This window comes from Oreochromis aureus, linkage group 3 (genome assembly GCF_013358895.1).
Source record: "Oreochromis aureus strain Israel breed Guangdong linkage group 3, ZZ_aureus, whole genome shotgun sequence".
NCBI lineage: Eukaryota > Metazoa > Chordata > Actinopteri > Cichliformes > Cichlidae > Oreochromis > Oreochromis aureus.
The window spans coordinates 121,246,452-121,267,600 of record NC_052944.1 but is presented as its reverse complement, the minus strand read 5'-3'; the positions used below and the strand labels follow the sequence as shown (position 1 = coordinate 121,267,600).

At 41.1% G+C, this 21,149-nt stretch overlaps 1 protein-coding gene and 1 long non-coding RNA gene across 3 annotated transcripts; both read left to right on the top strand.

The window, feature by feature from the left end:
* The first annotated feature begins 200 nt into the window (after positions 1 to 200).
* Positions 201 to 14,915, top strand: LOC120438002. 2 transcript variants are annotated; one of them, XR_005611573.1, is made up of 3 exons: positions 201 to 263; positions 348 to 449; positions 14,859 to 14,915. It is a non-coding gene; the product is annotated as an uncharacterized LOC120438002 (long non-coding RNA). The 2 variants fall into 2 exon arrangements; XR_005611574.1 differs by lacking the exon at positions 14,859 to 14,915 and adding an exon at positions 8,272 to 8,495.
* Positions 14,916 to 16,420: 1,505 nt separating this feature from the next.
* On the top strand, positions 16,421 to 18,991 carry LOC116318952 (NACHT, LRR and PYD domains-containing protein 1b allele 5-like). The gene is made up of 5 exons (XM_039608478.1): positions 16,421 to 16,705; positions 16,924 to 17,189; positions 17,631 to 17,750; positions 17,848 to 17,989; positions 18,145 to 18,991. Exons 1-5 carry the CDS (start codon positions 16,549 to 16,551, stop codon positions 18,228 to 18,230), a joined length of 771 nt encoding a protein of 256 aa, XP_039464412.1. The 5' UTR covers positions 16,421 to 16,548; the 3' UTR covers positions 18,231 to 18,991.
* The last annotated feature ends 2,158 nt before the right edge of the window (positions 18,992 to 21,149 follow it).

Here is a 21,149-nt window from a genome sequence, read left to right as displayed (position 1 = left end):
AGCAGTCAGCTTGGTCATTGTTACTGAAATAAATGAAATTAAAGCCGTCTCAGATGGATGTTAGTCCAACACATCAGACATGACCTCTGCAGCTCTCAGCTGATGTGCACATGAATGATTTGTGTTTCCTCTGCTGGTGAAGGTGGAAAGTGTGTGTGAGCTGAATTGAGCAGCATGGATCAGTGTGAGGACAGAGAGGAGGGAGTCCCTCCCTCTAAAAGCACTCTGTGTGGGGAACATGAGAGCCAGACCAAAGCTCAGAGGTGAGATGACCATCTCTAACTGTCCATGACTCTTCTCCATGTCACAGCTCAGCACTCACATCACTGCTCCATCATTATTCACAGGAACCCACCTGGACCTCCACCCAGCTCTGTGTCCTTACAGAGTGACGTGCCTAAAGATTCTGTCGTTCCCTTTAAATCAGGCGTGTGTCGTCCTGCAGAGAGGTAATGTGTGTGTAAATGTTGCTGTGACTCTGTGTTTGTGAATAAATCCTCCATCATGTTTAATGTCAGCTCAGCTCTGTTTCACATTTTTATGTTCATATGTGAAGCAGTGTGTGTTGGAGTGTTTCCACAAACACAGCAGTCAGATTGTAAAGAATGGATGTTGTAGGAGGTGTTTTTGCAGTGAAAAGCCTGAGTGTCTGTAGAACTCCGGCTGCTCCAGCACCAAACAATCTAAACATAAAAAATCACAAAGAAAGAACAATACAGTATCCACATCTGAACCAAAGAGTAAAACATTGAAATGTGGATTATTAAATATTAGGTCTCTCTCCTCCAAGTCTCTGTTAGTACATGATTTAATAATTGATCAACAAATCGATTTACTCTGCCTTACAGAAACCTGGTTGCAGCCGGGTGATTATGTTAGTTTAAATGAATCAACACCCCCGAGTCATTCAGAAATCTCGAAACACAGGCCGAGGGGGCGGTGTGGCAGCACTTTTTCACACCAGCCTATTAATCAACCAAAGACCAAGACAGACTTTTAATTCATTTGAAAGCATGATGCTTAACCTTGTCCACCCCAGCTGTAAAACTCAGAAACCAGTCTTACTTGTTATCATCTATCGTCCACCTGGGCCTTACACAGAGTTTCTCTCTGATTTCTCAGACTTTTTATCTGATTTATTGCTCAACTCAGATAAAAATAATTATTGTGGGTGATTTTAACATCCATGTAGATGCTAAAAAATGACAGCCTCAGTCGCCATGTCGGGATACAGACCAGATTTTGTTCTGCCTTGCTGCTTAGTTAAAAAAACTAGTTTAAGGTGTCCTGCATATGTGATATATATATATATATTCCTATATGAAGTTGTAACCCTGGTTAACACAGTTGTCAATAGATAAAAGCCTGTTAGTAAAAACAGTCATAAGAAATATATTACTGGTGATAAATAGTCAATAAATAGAACATAATGATTAAGGAAATTCATTAAAAACATCAGCAATGATATAATTCATGGTATAAGATTTCATTTGTGTTTAAAAACATGTTAAAAGGTTAAAAAAAACTTGCTAATTTATGGTGTTTTATGTTAATTAAGGTAAAATGGCTAAAATATGCGTTCAGACTCTTATTGTGAAAGGGTACGCTGCAGCGTGACTCCTGTGATCAGCCACACCCAATCGGGTTGTTCCTTCTTTTTTTGATGCTGGAGAGGGAGAAATGCAGATAGTCCTTGCGGGGCTGCTGCCTAAACGAGTGAAAAAATATTAAAAAACAAGCCAGAAGTCTACATAAAGCCATTTTTGTACTCTGGAGAATATATTTTTGTTTTTCCGACCTGTCCTTGCCTTGGTGACGTTGTGAACGTAACCGAACGGGACTTGGTGAGTTCAGAAATTGTATTTTATTTCATACAAGAAATGTTTTGTTGTATTATATTGCTCATTTCATGCAAATGGAAAGTCAAGGTAGCAGATTTATGCTGTTTTATGTTAAAAAACGGTGGATTGGTGCTTAACCGACACACAGGCTGCAGTTCAAAGGCCTTTGACGGTGTTTCAGCGCGCCATGTTGGCGTCACCTCATTTACGGCTAAATAAGCTGGAAAAAACAGACTTTTACTGTTATTTAAGGGCTACCCGTGTGTTATTTTCAAATGTTTATGCATATTGCTTTGTTGTTATGGTAGGCCATTAAGGTTTGGATCGGGAAATGCCGAGCTAGAATCGGAGTTTGATCCGCTGAGCGAGAAACAAGATGGCGAGCCACCCATGGACCCATTGAACCGTACTGAGCAGGAAAAAGGAAACCGCCCCCTGCTGGATGTTGAACTCTTTCACTAAAGAAACTGGTAGGATTAATCCATACACCTCTGCAAAAGAACAGTGGACTTTCAAAGCACTGGATAATCATTCAGAGCAATTCCAGGATTTATAGTTAAAGGACACAGAGACAATTTTCTTTTGTTTATTTGTTTGTTTAAGGGATTTGTTCAGCCTTTTGCTGAATTGTTTTCAGTTTTTACATGTTTTTGTAATTTATTTTGGTGTTGTTGGAAATGTAAATAATTTTGTGGGGTTTAAAACAAAATAAGAACGGGTTAAAATTTAAAGGTGAACCTAGACCAAGACTAAATTAGATCTTGGGCCTAAAAGAACTAAACTTGATTTAAACTAACACAGTGTTAATGCAAATAGATCAAAGGATAAACTTGAACTTGGAATAAATAAAACAATAACCTAGGTTGAAAATAACATCCTTTTAAAGCCAAATAAAAGGTTTTGAAATAAATAGGATAAATCAACAGAAATCACTGAACTAAAGAAGGGAAAGAAAATATCTTGTTTTCCTTAAAGGTGTGTTGAATGTTTTATGTAATGTTTGTCAACTGTCTATTATCTGTTTTTTTGCAAAATAACAAGCCGGCACAGGGCTCGCAAAATCGCTAGCCCGACGTCCCGGGGCTAGCGATTTTTCCAGTCGGGCTACCAAAATCTATCTCAGCCCTGCCCGTCGGGCTATCATAGGAAGGAAAAATATATGTCAATGCTTTTGCATTCTTTCGGAAATGTAGCTGAGTAATTATGTCATTGGCATCGATGAGCCACTGCCAATATGTGACATACTGAAATCGCGTTTGAATTTGCGCTTGTTTTTTGCTTTCACTTTGCGATCGCGCGAACGGTGTGTAGAGAGCGGCAGCACTGATTGGTGAGTGACGATCATTTGCGCACCAATTCCTCTGACATCGTCTTATCAGTCGTTAGCTTACTGTGCAAACATGACAAGTGAATTCTCCCGCAGCAAGCTTAAACATGTGAGAGGTTGATCGCGCAGAGAATCGCTGAGCGCTATGTGAGTGCGTGTGTAAAAGCAGCAGGATATATATTTTAGTTCTGCTGAGCCAAATAAGACCGGTCAGGGTGAAGAAGTGACAGCCAAAGAAAAGGCTACCACAAAACGGAAAAGTTATGACAAATCAGACTATAAGGCAAAAAGAAAGTGCAGCTTTATAGTTTCATGGACAAAAGAATTTCTGTGGCTGCAATATGACAAGCTAAATAACCAGGGCTGCACATAAGTGGTCCATGAGGTGCGATTCGCTGTCAAAATAAAAAAGCGCCCACAAGATAAGAAGTTGCAACGCGTTTGAGTACATAAGATTTTCTGGAGAAGGACAGACTTTTGTTTAGAACTCTTAAAGATGTCGAAGAAGCTCCTTTAAGCAATTACTTTGGTGTTCCTCCACCTCCAAAGAAATGTCAGAAGAAGTCCGAACCACAAAAGAAGCGCGTATTCTCTGAAAAGTGGTTGCAGGAGGTGAGCTGGCTTCAAACAAATGAACGCACAGAGATGTGGTGCAGAATGTGCCGTGAAAATCCCACTCTAGCAGACAAAAACAGTGCCTTTTATATGGACGCAAACACGCGTTGCAACTTCTTATCTGGTGCGTGTCTTTTATTTTGACAGCGAATGTGCACATGCGGACCACTTATGTGCACCCCTGTAAATAACATAATGTTCTGCCGGGTGTGTTGTTGCTTTTCCCTCGATTTCTGAGTCAACAAGCGCCTTTGTTACTGGGACCAGTAATTTTAAGAAAGACCCCCATTAGAACCCATGAGAAATGCAAGAAATGCATTATTGCTCAGTCTGCAATATCTTTCCCAGAACAAACACCAATTGCAAATAACATACTAAAAATAAACCTGAAAAATCTGTTTAGAACAGCGTACTATGTTGCAAAGAGTGAACTACCACTGGCAAAATTTAGCAGTCTTTGCAAACTTCAAAAAGCAAATGGCCTCGATCTTGGTTCCACTTACCCCTTACCCTTGACTTCAGTGGAAATTTCAGATTCAGGATCTGACACAGACTGATTCATGTTCTACACAGTTCTTACAAGTTCATAGAAATTTCTGTTCAATTAGAACCAAGTATTTGAGTTGATGATTGTAATTTTTATACAATGTTGTAATTTGTGTTTCAACAATTTTTTGATTAATGTTTTGTTTCCGTTACAATATTATATTGTAACGGAAACAAAACAGGAAACAAAACATCAATCAAAAAATTGCTCTATTTTTTTATTCGGGCTACTTAAATTTATTTTGGGCTACCAAAAACTGAAGAGTCCCTGCCCGAAGGGCTACCAGAGATTTTGAAATTTTGCGAGCCCTGCAGCAATTTAAACTTATTTTCTGGTCTGTGGTCTTTATTACATGCTACACTCATTACTACTCTAGTAGTCGAACCTAACTGGTCCTAGTATACTGTAACGACTCCAGAAGTGTTACAAAGTTATTCGTTATTCTAATAAATCTTTCAGTCATTTCTACATTACTACAAGAAGATCATCATTTAGCCTGGAGAAAAGTTTGTTGCTTTATAAGAAAGCCCTCCGCAAAGCCAGAACATCTTACTATTCCTCACTGATTGAAGAAAATAAGAACAACCCCAGGTTTCTCCTCAGCACTGTAGCCAGGCTGACAAAAAGTCAGAGCTCTGTTGAGCTAACCATCCCTTTAACGTTAACTAGTAATGACTTCATGAACTTCTTCACAAATAAAATTTTTATCATTAGAGAAAAAATTATCCATAATCATCTCACAGATGTAATATTACTTCCTCCAAAGCATCAATGTGTCTTTTAGACCCCATTCCTACAAAACTTCTCAAAGACGTCCTGCCATTACCGTATTTTCACGACCATAATGCGCACTTAAAAGTCTTAGATTTTCTTCAAAAAGTACGGCGCGCCCTATAGTGCAGTGCGCCCTGTGTGTTGTAATGAGGACGTAGTAGAGAACACCATGAGAACGCTAAAGGGTGAAGTGTGGGCGTTGACTGTACCGGTATATACGGTCGCACATACCTGTATAAAAGAACAGGTATGTGCATTATGCAGAACATCGTTGTTTTAACAACCCTGAAAATGGCAAAGAGACATGCTTACGAAGCACAGTTTAAACTGAAGGCCATCAGCTACGCGGAGGAACATGGAAATCGAGCAGCCGCGAGAGAATTTAAGATTAACGAATCGATGGTTCGCAAGTGGAGGAAGCTAGAAAACGAGCTCCGGCAGGTCAAGAAAACGCAGCTGAGTTTCCGCGGACATAAGGCGAGGTGGCCCGAGTTGGAGGAAAGACTCGAGTGGTGGATCATCGAGCAAAGAACGAGTGGGAGAAGCGTTTCGACGGTCACCATTCGGCTAAAAGCAGTTTCACTAGCTGAAGAAATGAAAATTGAACATTTCTGAGGAGGCCCGTCTTGGTGCTTTCATTTTATGAAACGGTGCCATTTTTTCATCTGGACCAGGACTATGGTAGCGCAGCAACTTCCAGTGGATTATAATGAAAAGCTGGCCATCTTCCGCTCCTACTGCAGCAAACACATCGGCGACAAAAACATCCAGCCCAGCCACATCACAAACATGGACGAGGTGCCGCTCACTTTCGACATCCCGGTGAGTCACACTGTGGAGAAGAAGGGGACCAGCACGGTAGCGATACGCACAACGGGCTACGAAAAGTCTTCTTTTACTGTTGTGCTGGGCTGCCATGCTAATGGACAGAAACTGCCGCCTATGGTGATTTTTAAGAGAAAGACTTTGCCTAAAGAGAAGTTTCCAGCAGGAATCATCATTAAGGCAAATGAAAAGGGCTGGATGGATGAGGAAATGATGAAAGAGTGGCTGAGGGAGGTGTATGTAAGGAGACCAGGTGGTTTTTTCCACTCATCACCATCGCTCTTAATCTGTGACTCTATGCGTGCCCATCTCACAGCCGATGTGAAAAAACAAGTGAAACAAATGAACTCTGAGCTTGCTGTCATTCCGGGAGGCCTGACAAAAGAACTCCAACCGCTGGACATCGGTGTAAACTGCCCGTTCAAAGTAAGGCTGCGAGCGGCATGGGAGCGATGGATGACCGATGGAGACCACAGTTTCACCAAGAGTGGAAGGCAGCGCCGGGCGAGTTACGCCACAATTTGCGAATTGATTGTAGATGCTTGGGCTAACATGTCTGCTGGCACTGTTGTTCGAGCTTTCGCAAAAGCCGGCATCATTTCCGAGGAGCCGCACGGCACGGAAAGTGACTCTGACAGTGAAGAAAGTGAACCTGGCATGTTTGATGGCGATTTAGCGCAGCTGTTCAATTCAGACACAGAGGATGAGGACTTCGATGGGTTTGATTGATGACGATTACCGGTAATAAAAATGTGAGTACCAAACTCAGTTTTGCTTCTGCTTTATTTTTAAATACGCACACTTGTATGCACCCTATGATCAGGTGCGCCTTATGTGTGTCTTAAATACAGTAATCGCACACATAACTGAGACTGCGCCTTTTAGTACATTGCGTCTTATGGTCGTGAAAATACGGTAATTAATTCTTCAATCTTAAATATGATCAACCTATCTCTAATAATCGGCTATGTACCACAGGCCTTCAAGCTGGCAGCAGTTAAACCTTAAAAAGCATCTCTAGACCCAGCTGTCTTAGCTAATTATAGGCCAATCTCCAACCTTCCTTTCAAATCGAACATCCTTGAAAGAGTAGTTGTCAAACAGCTAACAGATCATCTGCAGAGGAATGGCTTATTTGAAGAGTTTCAGTCAGGTTTCAGAGCTCATCACAGCACAGAAACGGCTTTAGTGAAGGTTACAAATGATCTTCTTATGGCCTCTGACAGTGGACTCATCTCTGTGCTTGTCCTGCTAGACCTCAGTGCAGCGTTCGATACTGTTGACCATAATATCCTATTAGAGCGATTAGAGCACGCTGTAGGTATTACAGGTACTGTGCTGCAGTGGTTTGTATCATATCTATCTAACAGGCTCCAGTTTGTGCCTGTAAATGGAGAGTCCTCTTCACCCACTAAGGTCAATTATGGTGTTCCACAGGGTTCAGTGCTAGGACCAATTCTATTTACATTATACATATTTCCCTTAAACAGCATCATTAGAAGACATAGCATAAATTTTCACTGCTATGCAGATGACACGCAGCTCTATCTATCCATGAAGCCAGGTAACACACACCAATTAGTTAAACTGCAGGAATGTCTTAAAGACATAAAGACCTGGATGGCCGCTAACTTTCTGCTTCTTAATTCAGATAAAACTGAGGTTATTGTACTCGGCCCTGAAAATCTTAGAAATATGGTATCTAAGCAGATTCTTACTCTGGATGGCATTACCTTGGCCTCCAGTAACACTGTGAGGAACCTTGGAGTCATTTTTGACCAGGACATAGAAATAGAAATATAGAAATATCCTGTCTCAGAGTGATTCTAGAGTAGCCTTCAGTTTTCAGGCCCCTCTTCTGTGGAACCAGCTTACAGTTTGGATTCAGGAGACAGACACTATCTCTACTTTCAAGATTAGGCTTAAAACTTTCCTTTTTGCTAAAGCATATAGTTAGGGCTGGACCAGGTGACCCTGAATCCTCCCTTAGTTATGCTGCAATAGATGTAAGCTGCCAGGGATTCCCATGATGCATTGGGTGTTTCCTTTCCAGTCACCTTTCTCACTCACCATGTGTTAATAGACCTCTCTGTATTGAATCACACTTGTTATTAATCTCTGTCTCTCTTCCACAGCATGTCTTTTATCCTGTCTTCTGTTATGGAAAAATTCAAGTTTGTTCTCACATTTAGATTTAGGCACTTAGAACTTCACTGTAGGATTTTGTATAGCCTTCTGTTTCCTAGATGAAGTATGTGTGTGTCAGTATGATCTGGTGAAAACTACTTAGCTTTGCTTAACAATGTTTCACTATGTTATCTGTAAAATTGTTTTGCTCAAAGGGATGAAACTACCAAGATGACCAGTGCCAGGTGCTAGCCTGGGAAATTAAGTGGGTGTCTCCCTTGCTGGGCAGCAGCCCGGGTGAGACAAAAGACTGTTGTAACTGAAAAGATACAGAGTTTGTGTGTGAGTGAGCGTATAAAAGAGTTAGAGCGCTCATGTCTGTAAACTTGTGAAGTTTTATGTGTGTGTTGCTCTACTGCAGGGGTGTCAAACTCCAGGCCTCGGGTCCTTCAGGTTTTAGGTATCACCCTGGGTCAACACACGTGAATCAAATGATTAATTCATTACCAGGCTTCTGGAGAACTTCAAGACATGTTGAGGAGGTCATTTAGCCATTTCAATCAGCTGTGTTGGATCAAGGATACATCTAAAACCTGCAGGACACCGGCCCTCAAGGCCTGGAGTTTGACACCTGTGCTCTATCCATTAATGCAGTAATAAAATGGCTTGACCACGGCTGACCTGGTTGCAGACTTTATTTACAGAAAATTCCACGACACTTCCTTCTCTGACCCAAACCAGTCGCAGCAGATGGCCCCGCCCCTCCCTGAGCCTGGTTCTGCCGGAGGTTTCTTCCTGTTAAAAGGGAATTTTTCTTTCCCACTGTCACCAAAGTGTTTGCTCATAGGGGGTGTCAGTGGTAAGACATTATAAAACACATTGAAGGAATACAAAACAGTCAGAGTTTTGTTCAGAGAACTACGTGCGCACGGGTGAGTGATCGGGTGATACCCACACCGAGGCTTTGCAGTCAGCTTTATTTATACTCAAGCATGTTTGCGTCACAGACACATGTAGGAAGAGATAACATACCACTCCTTACAAAGCATAAAACATATACGTTCAACTGTCAGTAAGGAACTGGTCAAGCCTATCTTAAGGGAAACAGAAGCCAGTTGGTTCCTGTTCCCAACGGCAGACTCAGCAAACTCAGCAAAGGTGAGGTTTCCTGTGGCAACCTCCTTATGCCAGTCATTTTCTTAGAAGTCAGCAAGGCTCACGTGCATGTGTAGTGACAAGATACATGTAGTATAAAATATATGAACATCATTGTACATTCGCAAACCTATTTAGGGAAAGCATGTTATTTAATAAAACATTAAACAAAATCTCTTAACATTCCCTGCTGTTGTTCAAATATTTTTTACATACTTCAACTTCTAGTCACTTGTGTATACATTTTCAACCAGAGTATCATTTAGTAAAATTGATATGATCAACATTTAGGTTTGTTTTCACTTTGTTGACAATAATTAAAAATTGTCTTCTTCTTCAAAGTCTGTGTTTCGGTCCTGATGTGTAAGCAACATCATCGTCTCTTCGTGAAACGTAACATGTGGTGTGATGGCAGTTGCTATGAGTCTGTTGATTAATGCTCTAATGCAGGGAATACAACAACATCCACATAGAGTGAGTATTGCTGCAAACACAGCCATGGACACTAGAATTGATGACACCAGAGTACGGTACTTCCCGAACATATCCATCCAGCTGTCCCACATCGAAGTGTCGACTCCCGAATGTTCTTTCATTTTCTCGTTCAGGGTCTTCAGGCCCTCCAAGGCCCTTGTCAGGCTGAGGGCTCTTCATTTTGTTGATTGTTGATTTTGCACGAGGCATTCAGGAACAGTCCAAAGCGGTAGTCCAAAGTTTCAATTCTTAACATGTTCTTTCCGGTGCCCACCCATGGAAAAAGTGAGTGGAGGACCTTTTGTCCGGTGGTCCAAAGCTTAAATTCCTCTGGCACATCACTGCCATAGATGGGGTCTTGTAGTTGCACTGCGGAGATGTCTCGTCGTCGTCTTCGAGGCATCGTGGTGTTTCTCACAGTTATTTTGAAGGTGTGATCTGATATGAAGATGGGAGCGCAGACTCCAGTCCAGCCTTGGAGTAGTATGAAATAAGCACGTTGTCCACATAGCCAGGCCATTCCTTGCACCCAGTAAGTGCCGTTAGAGCGGTTGGTTGTGTTCACAGGGGCACCTTCTCCTTTTCCAGCGATCTGATTACAATTAGTGGTGTTGTTCATCTTCTTTCTTTTGGGTGAGTGTTAATAAACTCACTAGGAGTGCAATACTAGCCACTAGGAGGACGAGCGTCTTCATGATGACCAGACACACCTGTGACCTCTGATGAGTAGACTACCGGCAAGAAGCAAGAGGGCGGGGTGTACCCGATCAGCCCTCCCTTCACCAATAAATCACCAGGAGTTAGGGGTGTCGGCGTCTAAATGTCTAGATTGTCACTCACTTTCTTACAGTGGCTTTGATGAATCCAGGATGGTCTTTCTGCTATTTTACAGGCAGTTGGTGTGGTGATTAGGACTTGATAAGGACTCTCCCACTTTGGTGAGCTCCAGTTCCTTCTTTGGAGTACTTTAATCAGGATCCAATCACCTGGTTTCAACCTGCAAGACACTGGAGAGATATCATTCGGCAGTTTATTGTTCAAAACAATATCCTAGTAGTTTTGCCATCCATTCTGCCAGAGCTGTTTCTCTGACAGATTTGTCTAAAGGTTCACTTTTTGCAACTGAGCTTTTCCTCACTGGGTAAACCTCTGGCCATTTTGGGAATACGTCTATAATCACTAGAGCGTATTTTGAGCCTTGACATTCATTTAATTCAATAAAATCCATGTGGATTGTATGAAAAGGATAAGGTGGTGTGGGAAAGTTACCTCTTTTTGGTCTAAGGTTTCCCTGTGCATTATGTTTTTGGCAAATCATGCATGTTCTTATATATGCTTTAGCTGAGTTTTCAAAATTTTTTGAGTAGAATTGTTTAGAAAGAATATCTACCATCCCTGCTGTTGACAAATGGCAATACCCATGTGTCACTAATGCTGCTGTTTTATGTAGGGATTTAGGTAGAATAGGTTTCCCATTACACGTCATGATATCATCTTTCAGAATTGCGCCATCTTTTAACCACGAGGATTTTTCATTTTGTGGTGCCGCCTTTTGTTCGTTTTTAAGGACTTCTATTGGTATCAGGGAGCACGAGGTTAATGTAAGAACATTTGTTTTTTTTTCTGTGCAGCTTCTTTTGCTGCTTTATCTGCAAAGTTATTTCCTTTAGTGATGTAAGAGTCATCTTTTTGATGTGCAGCACATTTGCATAGTGCTAATTTTCTGGGTAATGTGATTACTTCTAGTAATTTTTTCAGATGACTGCCATGTTGTACTGGTGCCCCTGTGGAGGTGATCATACCCCTATTTTGCCATATTTTTGCGAAATGGTGTACTGCTGAAAAAACATACTAACTGTCCGTGTGTCTCTCTGTCTGTCTGCGTCCTTGACACAGTCAGCTCCTTTTATGGGCATGTAGTTCCTGTTTCTCCAGACTAACCTAACTCTTTGTTGAACTTTCCATATAGCGACAATAAGTGTCCAACATTTGAGAGTTGTCTCACATGTGTCAGGTAAGACAAATTGGCTTAGATTTAAAATTGAAGTCACTGCATGGGGCACTTTGGTGATTAAAGTGTGTCCTAAAACAATGTCAGCTGACCTTTTACTGCCTCTGCTGCAGCTACACCGGCCTGCACACAACAGAGTCTAATTTGCAGAAGTAAAATGCAAGCAGACGTTGTTTTTCTCCAAATGCCTGTGTTAAAACAGCTTTCATGTAACCTGCACTTCCATCTACATGCAAGTAGAAAGGCTATTTCCAAGTTACTGAATGCTTCTTCTTCCTTTTTTTCTCTGTAGATACAGCACTACATATTTTCTTAAGGCATTTTGGACAATTTCTATTTCGTTTTAAAATGATTCATATATCTCATACATGTTACATATGTCAAACTTCTAAGTTGGGAAAAACTTTGCATTGCTTACAGCTCGTAGCTCACAGCTCTAAAACTAGGCATCAGTAAATCATGTGCCTAATCATTTCGTGTCACTGTGATCCTCAAGTATGATCACAGATTTGTTTTCAAACCAACAAAACAAACAACAAAAAAACAAGTTGCTGATGGCATGAAGGCCTTACACACGAGTTGGGACAAAAAGAAAAAGAACTGCTGTCAGAAACAAAGCAGAAGTGTGAGAGAAAAAACTGAGATCACAGACTGCTGCATGTGTGAGCCTTTAATATCATGCAGCTTCTGCTCTGAAAAACAAAAAAATTAATACAAAATAAAAAGTGTGTATCTTGCTCATTAGCTTGGTAGTATAGGTTTGCTCTTCATCTTAACAAAATCTCATCTAGGATGACAGGTTTACAAGCGGGTGAAGTGTCTCTATGCACTTAATTAATTTACATATTTTCTTTATTTTCTTCATCTCATATGTCATTATACTGAATTTGAGCAAACCTCAAGCTTGATACAGATTACTTTTAACAATTATCCACCTCACATCACAACTGACTGAGGTGCCTCTTCATATTTAATATTACTTCATTATTAATGTTATTATCTTTTTATATAACAGCAATAGTATATTACAATATTTTATTTGTGTCCACCAAGGGCTGAGGGTGAGCTGCAGTCTCACCCTTCCCAAGCTGGAGACATTTTCCTTTTCACACACTTTCTTTGGCTGAACAATGACACAACCTTAATATACCTTATGCATCTCTCTATTTCATTTAATATGTGTTTGTGTGAGTTATCTGGTTTCATGCATTCTATCCATTCTAGGCACGGTCGTCCTGCCAACTATATTTCATTATTAATACCAGTTTACCGGTTGTTATCCTTCTATTATCAATTTGAATACATTAAATAAGCTCTAATTTAATTTAACCTTTTGTTTATTCCACTTCATTCCTCTTTCCATGCTTTAAAACATTACACCTTGTTTTGCTTTTATTTATTAATACTGCCAGCACACACTGTGAGACGTTCTGGTACTAGAGTCAGAGGAGGTTATTAAGTCAGCCTTCTACCCTGAACTAAATTCAGGGCGGACTTAATTTTATGCGTTGATGCGCAACCTTTCTCTTCCTCACCATTCAGTACTCACAGGAAAACACTAGGAGTAGTGCAGGAGCCTAGAGTTCCTATTCAATGAAGCACTTACTCCTCAACAAACATACAGCGCGTTTAGAAAAAATCCTATTTTTATTTGACACTCTCATTACCTTTCACTCCCGGAGTGAAATGAAACCACGAGCTACCAACCTCTCTTTTGTTGCGGAATGGGCCCACACAGGGCGAATTAGTCCGTCTTACACAGGCGAGCGTTTACGTGCGGGTCCACACAGGGCCCGGTCCACACAGGACGTTTTACAATAGGACACGTCTGTCCTTTTGGTCCACACAGGACCCTTCTACTTTGAGCAGTGTCAGCCTAAAAATCGATTATTCAACGCAAAGTGTTTCTGGCTGCTTTATATTCACCTTCAATGTTGCGCTGTGTTCTTTTTCCCGGCGTCACCGAGTCCTGTCGTCGTGGACCTGTATAAGACACTGGCCAATAGGCGAATTTACGACTCTGGGCTTTTCCTCGCTTCGCTAGAAGCGGTGGTTTACAGTGCAGGTAGTCACGACGTCAGGATTCGGCGGCTCCGTCTGTGAATAGTTAGATGATATAATAATATCAATCAACAATCCAGCTCGAAGGACCAATTAAATGTCAGTGGTAAGACATTATAAAACACATTGAAGGAATACAAAACAGTCAGAGTTTTGTTCAGAGAACTACGTGCGCACGGGTGAGTGATCGGGTGATACCCACACCGAGGCTTTGCAGTCAGCTTTATTTATACTCAAGCATGTTTGCGTCACAGACACATGTAGGAAGAGATAACATACCACTCCTTACAAAGCATAAACACATATCGTTCAACTGTCAGTAAGGAACTGGTCAAGCCTATCTTAAGGGAAACAGAAGCCAGTTGGTTCCTGTTCCCAACGGCAGACTCAGCAAACTCAGCAAAGGTGAGGTTTCCTGTGGCAACCTCCTTATGCCAGTCATTTTCTTAGAAGTCAGCAAGGCTCACGTGCATGTGTAGTGACAAGATACATGTAGTATAAAATATATGAACATCATTGTACATTCGCAAACCTATTTAGGGAAAGCATGTTATTTAATAAAACATTAAACAAAATCTCTTAACAGGGGGTCATATGATTGTTGTGTTTTTCTCTGTATCTATTATTGTAGGGTCTACCTTAAAATATAAAGCAGCTTGAGGCGACTGTTATTGTGATTTGGCGCTGTATGAATAAACTTCAGTTTAATTGAATTGAATTTGAAGGTTCAGATTAGAGTTAGTTTCTTTAAAAAGAGGTGGAGGTGGTCGGGCCACAGGACCATCATCACTGAGTTTCATAGGACACTTAACCTTTGTATCCGTATGCTGGGAACTTCCTGTTAAAAGTATTTGTTGGACAAACTGGAAGAAATGATTCAAGGACTTAGTCACAGAACAGAGATTCAAATCTCCAAAATCAAACTGGCTGCATCAATTTCCTGTTTGAAGCTACTTCCTGTTGGCTTCAGCTGTTTGGAGTTTCCATTTTCTAAACTTCTACATTCTTAACCTTCTTCAGCTCTGAACAGATTATGAAACAATAAATGATTTCAAGCTCACACTTTGTCTAACAAACTTACATCTTTCATTCTTTATACAGGGGCTGTGGTTTGTCAGAGATCAGCTGTGATTATCTGGCAGCAGCACTGAAGTCCAAATCCTCCCATCTCAGAGAGCTGGACCTGAGAGGAAACAACCTGCAGGATTCAGGAGTGAAGCAGCTGTGTGGTTTTCTGGAGAGTCCAGGATGTGGACTTGAAACTCTGGGGTCAGTCACCATGTTTTAGTTGTGCTGAGATGAATATGATGAGAAATTTGTGGTGACACTAAATTGCAGACATAAGTGTGATATTATACTGTTCCACACTGAGGATCTTCATGGTAAAGTCTTTTTTCTTCTTCTCTGGCTAGGTTTAGTATACCATTAATCAGTTGTGTTTTAACGTTGCTCTCTGCAGGTTTGATGACAAGACTTTTGAATCTTCCATAGACAAAACCAGTGAGTACTGAGACTGTGTGTCACATTCATCACTATTTCATCAACAGCATATCACATGAAAGCTCGTTTGTGCTTATTTCATTCTGCAAAAATCTATAAAATATGTTATTTTTAAGGATGTGTTCTTAGGTACTGGTTTTGGTCAAAAATATTTATTTATTTATTTATTTTTATCTTTTTTAGTGAGTGAGAAGGCTGCAGCTGAAGAAGATGGTGGGTCCTTAACCTCCTAGGACCTGGTGTCCACATATGTGGACATCATATTTTGGGTTATTTAGACCAAAATACTCAATTTTGCTCTACAAGGGCCTGATATCCACTTACAAGGACATTATACTGCTACTGTTTTATCGAAATTTTAAATGAATATCCTCATATGTGGCTCTCATTTTTCTTAGAAACAAAACTCAGGTAATTATTTGTTTTTACATTCATCGGGTCCCAATATGCTCAAATATCAAAGAGAAATTAAAAATGCATGCCGTGGAAGAGTTTGGGTCTCAGGAGGTTAAAGAAGAAAGAGAAATCCCTCACAGACTGTTTGTATTTGATCAGAAAACGACTAATAAATGAATATGATTGTAAACAGCAGCAGATACAGTTCCAGGGAATCGTCAATTATTCGATGTTTGTCTCTCATCAGGTGACTCTAAGGTCAGACTGAATCTAGACTCCTTAGGCACACAGCTTGATTCCTCTGAGGATGACACAGAGCTCATTAAGGTGAGAGAAAAGCATGTGGATCTGGTTATTGTGCTATGGAACAAAAAAAAGAGCCCTTCAGCACAGAAATTTTGTCAGGTGTGTTACAGCACAGGGCAGATTAGTCAGGCCAGACAACCAATCAGGTTTAAGATTCAGTGTCAAACGCCATTCTGCATCATTTGATTTTGAAATTATTTTTAATAACACGATCAGTATGTTACTCAAAGTTTTGAAAGTATGTACAGATCACTCATGATGTGTACTCTGTGTAGTTTCTTCACTGGGTACTTGTTTATTGGTGCTTTAGACAGCTGATATTGTTTCTCTCTGATTTCCAGCCTCCATCAAGCTTCACCCCTGAAGTACAAACTGAATCCTCACACATCTCCTACAGGTGCTTCTAGTTTCACATTAGACTGATAACCTGTATGTAATGATGTGACATGACACGTGTGATACAGCTGGAGGTGATCAGACCTCAGCTCATACAGGCTGGTTGGAGTGTTTCAGCCCTTCTGTGTCCTGCAGGTTCAGATGTCCTGGTCGAGGTGTGTTCCAGTGTAGTCTGACTAGACTGGTGTTTGTTATGGCTCAGGAGGCAGACCTGTTGTACCGGACTCTCCAATGGGATGAGAGCCTCCTTCAACCAGCTGGAAAAACAGCTGCAGGGCCGCTGTTCAACATCACATGCACTGAGGATGCAGTCCAGGAGCTCCACCTGCCACACTGTGAAACAAAGGAGGGTGAGCACTGTGCTGTGATGATGCTCTGAAAACATCTGTGTTACTGTGTGGTGCTTAGTTACATTGAACTGTTCAGTATCATACAAAAAAACAAAATGCAGTTTATTTATAACAAAAAAAGGATGGAAGTGAACTTGTAGTTTGCAGGAGAAGTAGTTCTCAGATATGATGAGAAGTAAATCTGAACTCAAAGAATCTAAAGCTCTTTCCTTTCACAGCGCTGTGTGTTGATGGCCTGCTGTCTGTTGCCCACATCTCTGATGATGGGATGAGCATCTTGGAGCCGCTGAAGATCACTGCCACCCATGTGGTTGTAAAGGTCCCTCACCTCTCTGCCTTTGGCCTCATCTGGGATGTCTTTAAGCGTTTCCTGAACATGGCAGAACCCATAAATGGCCAAGTTCTGCTGTTCTCCATATCTCTGGAGACAGGGCCTCGAAGAATCAACATGTTTCTACTGCAGGAAAATATCCCTTTATCAGAGGTAAATAGCTTTATCATCTTCACTCTGTGGTCCTCTCAGAATCCAAATAATTCTCAGCAGCTTTCTGATGATTAACAAGTTATGTACAGGTTTACTGGTCACTCCCTGGTTACCTGAAACACAGGGTCAGGCTACAGTTAACTTTTCTGTACTCACATTCACCTTCTGATCTGCTGACCAATCACTGCTCTTCATTATTCACTCCCAGTAATGACCTTGAGCTTTGGACATTTGATGTTTGTGACCCATAATGTCAGATCTGACAAAATAAAATCTTGGAGCTTTTTTTCACTGTGTAAAGCTATTTTATCTCCAGAATTGTTGTTTTTCTTTGATTCATTTACTGACACATGATGATCTACACCTGATGTGTTTAAATGAGCTCTAAGGTTAGTAGAATTATTAACATTACCAGCATAATAAACTGTCCTGTCACTGAAGGTGGCTGCCCAACAAGGACGTGGAGCTGAATACATCCAGACCCCTGCTGACTGTCTTTTCAGCTTCGGTCAAATGTACAGTGTCAACTGTGAACCTGAGAGCCTTATAATACAGCCAGAGGTGAGTCAGCAGCTACAAACTAAATGCTGCTGGAATGCAATCAAAGTGCTGGATAACCCACTAGTCATCAAAATGGCACCTATCTATTGTTTTTTAGCAAACACAATTTCGCTCAAAGTTTGGCCCAAATTACCATCCAACATTTCAAGTTTTCCTGAGTACAAATCCAGAGATTGTGACTCTGATGGTCAAAGACCAAGAGGGGACAGAAACCTGGAAATCATCTGTTTACCTGCCAGGTAAGGTTCCTGACAAATGCCAGAGCAGAAATTACCCTGCAAACTGCTGTTACAAGGTTATTTTATAAAAGTTAAACTGAAATCATACTTAAGTCTCTTTTCATCCCCAGTTCAGAGTGTTTTTAAATATCTATTATCTTTCTTTTTTCCTTCAGCACCAAGAGCAGAAACCTTAATGAGGAATGTCCCAGATGAGACACAACTCCCAGCAGATGTCCACAATTCGCTCACGGTTTATTGACAGTGTGTCTGAATCTGTTTTAAATAAACTTCTGGATAAACTCCTTGAGCAGCGTGTTATCAATAATCAGGAGATGGAATCAGTCAGATCACAGCAGAGCAGAGCAGATAAAGCACGAGACGTGATTGACACGGTGCGACGAAAAGGAAGTGAAGCCAGCTCACTTCTGATCACTGCTCTCTGTGAGGAGGATCGATGCCTTTCCACAGAGCTGAACTTAATGTGAAGGAACACAGACTTTTAAAGAATCTGTGGAGCTGTGACAATGAACCTAAAATACCACTGACAGTGTCATTGTTGTGATCTTCATGTGAGTTTGTGTGTTTTTAAACTGGACTTTAGTTCTGTGAATGCTGAGCAGGAAATTGGATTGATTGAGAAGAAGAGTCTGGGATCATTATTAGTTCACAAACCAGAAAATATGTGAAGCTCCATTAATGCTGAACCACATCAATACTGAACTGGCGTCTGTTTTCAACAATATAACTGAAGCTAATTTTACTTTTAATGCTGGAATAACCTACTGAATAACATTATCAGTCTTTACAATCTGTTTACTTAGGTTACTTAGGTTTTCTCGTCTGTGCTAGCTTCTGCTTTGTGCAGCACATTGTCCTTCTGCCTGTATAAATAAAGTTTTGCTGCTTGCTTTCTTATGCTGGAGTTTTAGATTTTATAGATTTTAGATAGATTTTAAACGGTTTGAGCTTCTTGTTTGTCTGATTGACTTTATTTGTGTCTCATATCTGAATCATGTTGTCATGAGTAGGGATGGGTATCGTTTAGGTTTTATCCGATACCGGTGCCAAACCGGTACTTTTGAAACGGTGCCGGTGCTTAAACGGTGCTCAAACCGGTGCTTAAAGAATGGAGAACACAAAATTGGTCCAAAACCTCTCATGTTCAGCTGTTTTTGTAAAAGATAACAATGTTAGCCTTTTCTGCAGCTATAGGGCATATATGGCATCACTCTTGGCTGGAAGCAGTGCTTAAACAATGGAAAAAACACAAACTTTGTCCAAAAACCTCTCATGTTTAACTGTTTTCCACTTTTTCTTTGGTCATTTTAGCCTTTTTGGCCAGGGTGAAGGGAGTATCTGCCATCAAACAAGAAGACAGCCGCATGTAACTACGACGGTGTTTGCTAGTTCACCTTACATGCATTAATGTAATAATGTGGTTAGCCTACTCAACGTTACACACGAACAACATGAAGCTACTCACGCAGAGAAGAACGACTGCTGCTGCCATCATCATCCGTCATCATTTTTGCTACACTGGCAGGGCTAGGGGCCAGGACTCTCTTTTGGGGGGATGTTGCTAACTCCGGGTCCGATAACAGGCACCACACCCACAGTAGATGTGCACGGTGTGAGGTCTCGCAGCAAGCTATCAAACACGGCTTATTTCTCGGCTTTAAAAAAACCGCTATGTGTCGCCAGGTGTTTCATCAGATTTGAGGTGTTACCTCCTTTGACAGTATCACAGTATCAGCTTAAAGCACTTGTTGCAGGCTGCTGAGTTTGCATCTTTTGCTGTGAAGTACAGCCAGACTTTTGATCGCTTTGCCTTGGGCATTTTTAATCTGTAGCTCTGCTCTAAAAGAACGTACGTACCTGGCCCCGCCTACTATCCTCGGAAACGTGAAATGATTGGCTAGAATTGGCTCAGGGGGAAAAAAAGCACCGAAATAAAGCACCGAAATGTGCGCTGCTTTTCGGTCTGGTTACTGCCGTTTATGTCAGCACCGGTGCCATCATGGCACCGGACACCGGTACCCATCCCTAGTCATGAGTCTGCATGTGTTACAGTGTTAATGGAGATGACCCAAATGAAGACTTAAAGCGAGCTGTTTATTGAATAAAGGCTGGTGATCCATGATGATGCAAAAAAGAAAATAAAAAAAACCTGTTACTAGAAAACCTCACTGATGGGAAACACAAAGTAGTAAACAAAGTAATAAACAAAGTAGTGATGGTCCGTTTGAAGCTGATGCTCCAACGGACGCTTAATAAAACACCAACTGTCAGTGCACCACAGGGTGGCTGTGGCTACAACGTAGCTTGCCATCACCAGTGTGTGAATGTGTGTGTGAATGGGTGGATGACTGGATATGTAAAGTGCTTTGGGGTCCTTAGGGACCAGAAAAGCGCTATATAAATACAGGCCATTTACCATTTACCAACACACTGCTTCACTGGTTCATCTGAACAGAGTCACGTGACCAATGACATCTGAAACTTCATTCGGTACGTCACTGCTTCAATAAATAATTCAGTAGTTTATAAAGTGAATCATGGTGGGATTTGTGCTGTTTTTTGGTGATTTTGTGTGAGAGCTAGAGAACCAGTGTGCAACATAATGAGATAGATTGAACCAGCAAGGAACCAAATGCACCAAAATGCTACCTTGATATTAACCCTTTCATGCATGAATTATGATAACCTCAATCAGGATTTTTTTATTAAGTATTTTTACGCTACTCCAACAGAGGTCGATTATCTTGTTAAAAATTTGACCTCCTCACTACATACGACTCTGGATACTGTAGCTCCTGTGAAAACTAAGGTCTCAAATCCGAAGTACCTGACTCCTATAATTCTCAAACACGTAGCCTAAAGCAGATAACTCGTAAGCTGGAGAGGAAATGGCGTGTCACAAATTTAGAGGATCATCTTTTAGCCTGGAGAAATAGTTTGCTGCTTTATAAGAAAGCCCTCCGCAAAGCCAGAACATCTTACTATTCATCACTGATTGAAGAAAATAAGAACAACCCCAGGTTTCTCTCTCTAAAATTTTATTTGCCATGGTTTGTGCACCATCACTGCAAACACCAATGCACTTCTCACACTTTAGCCCATTGTCAGCCAGGAAGCAGTCCAGCATTTCATTCTTCAGCTGTGGCTCTGTCTCTGACAT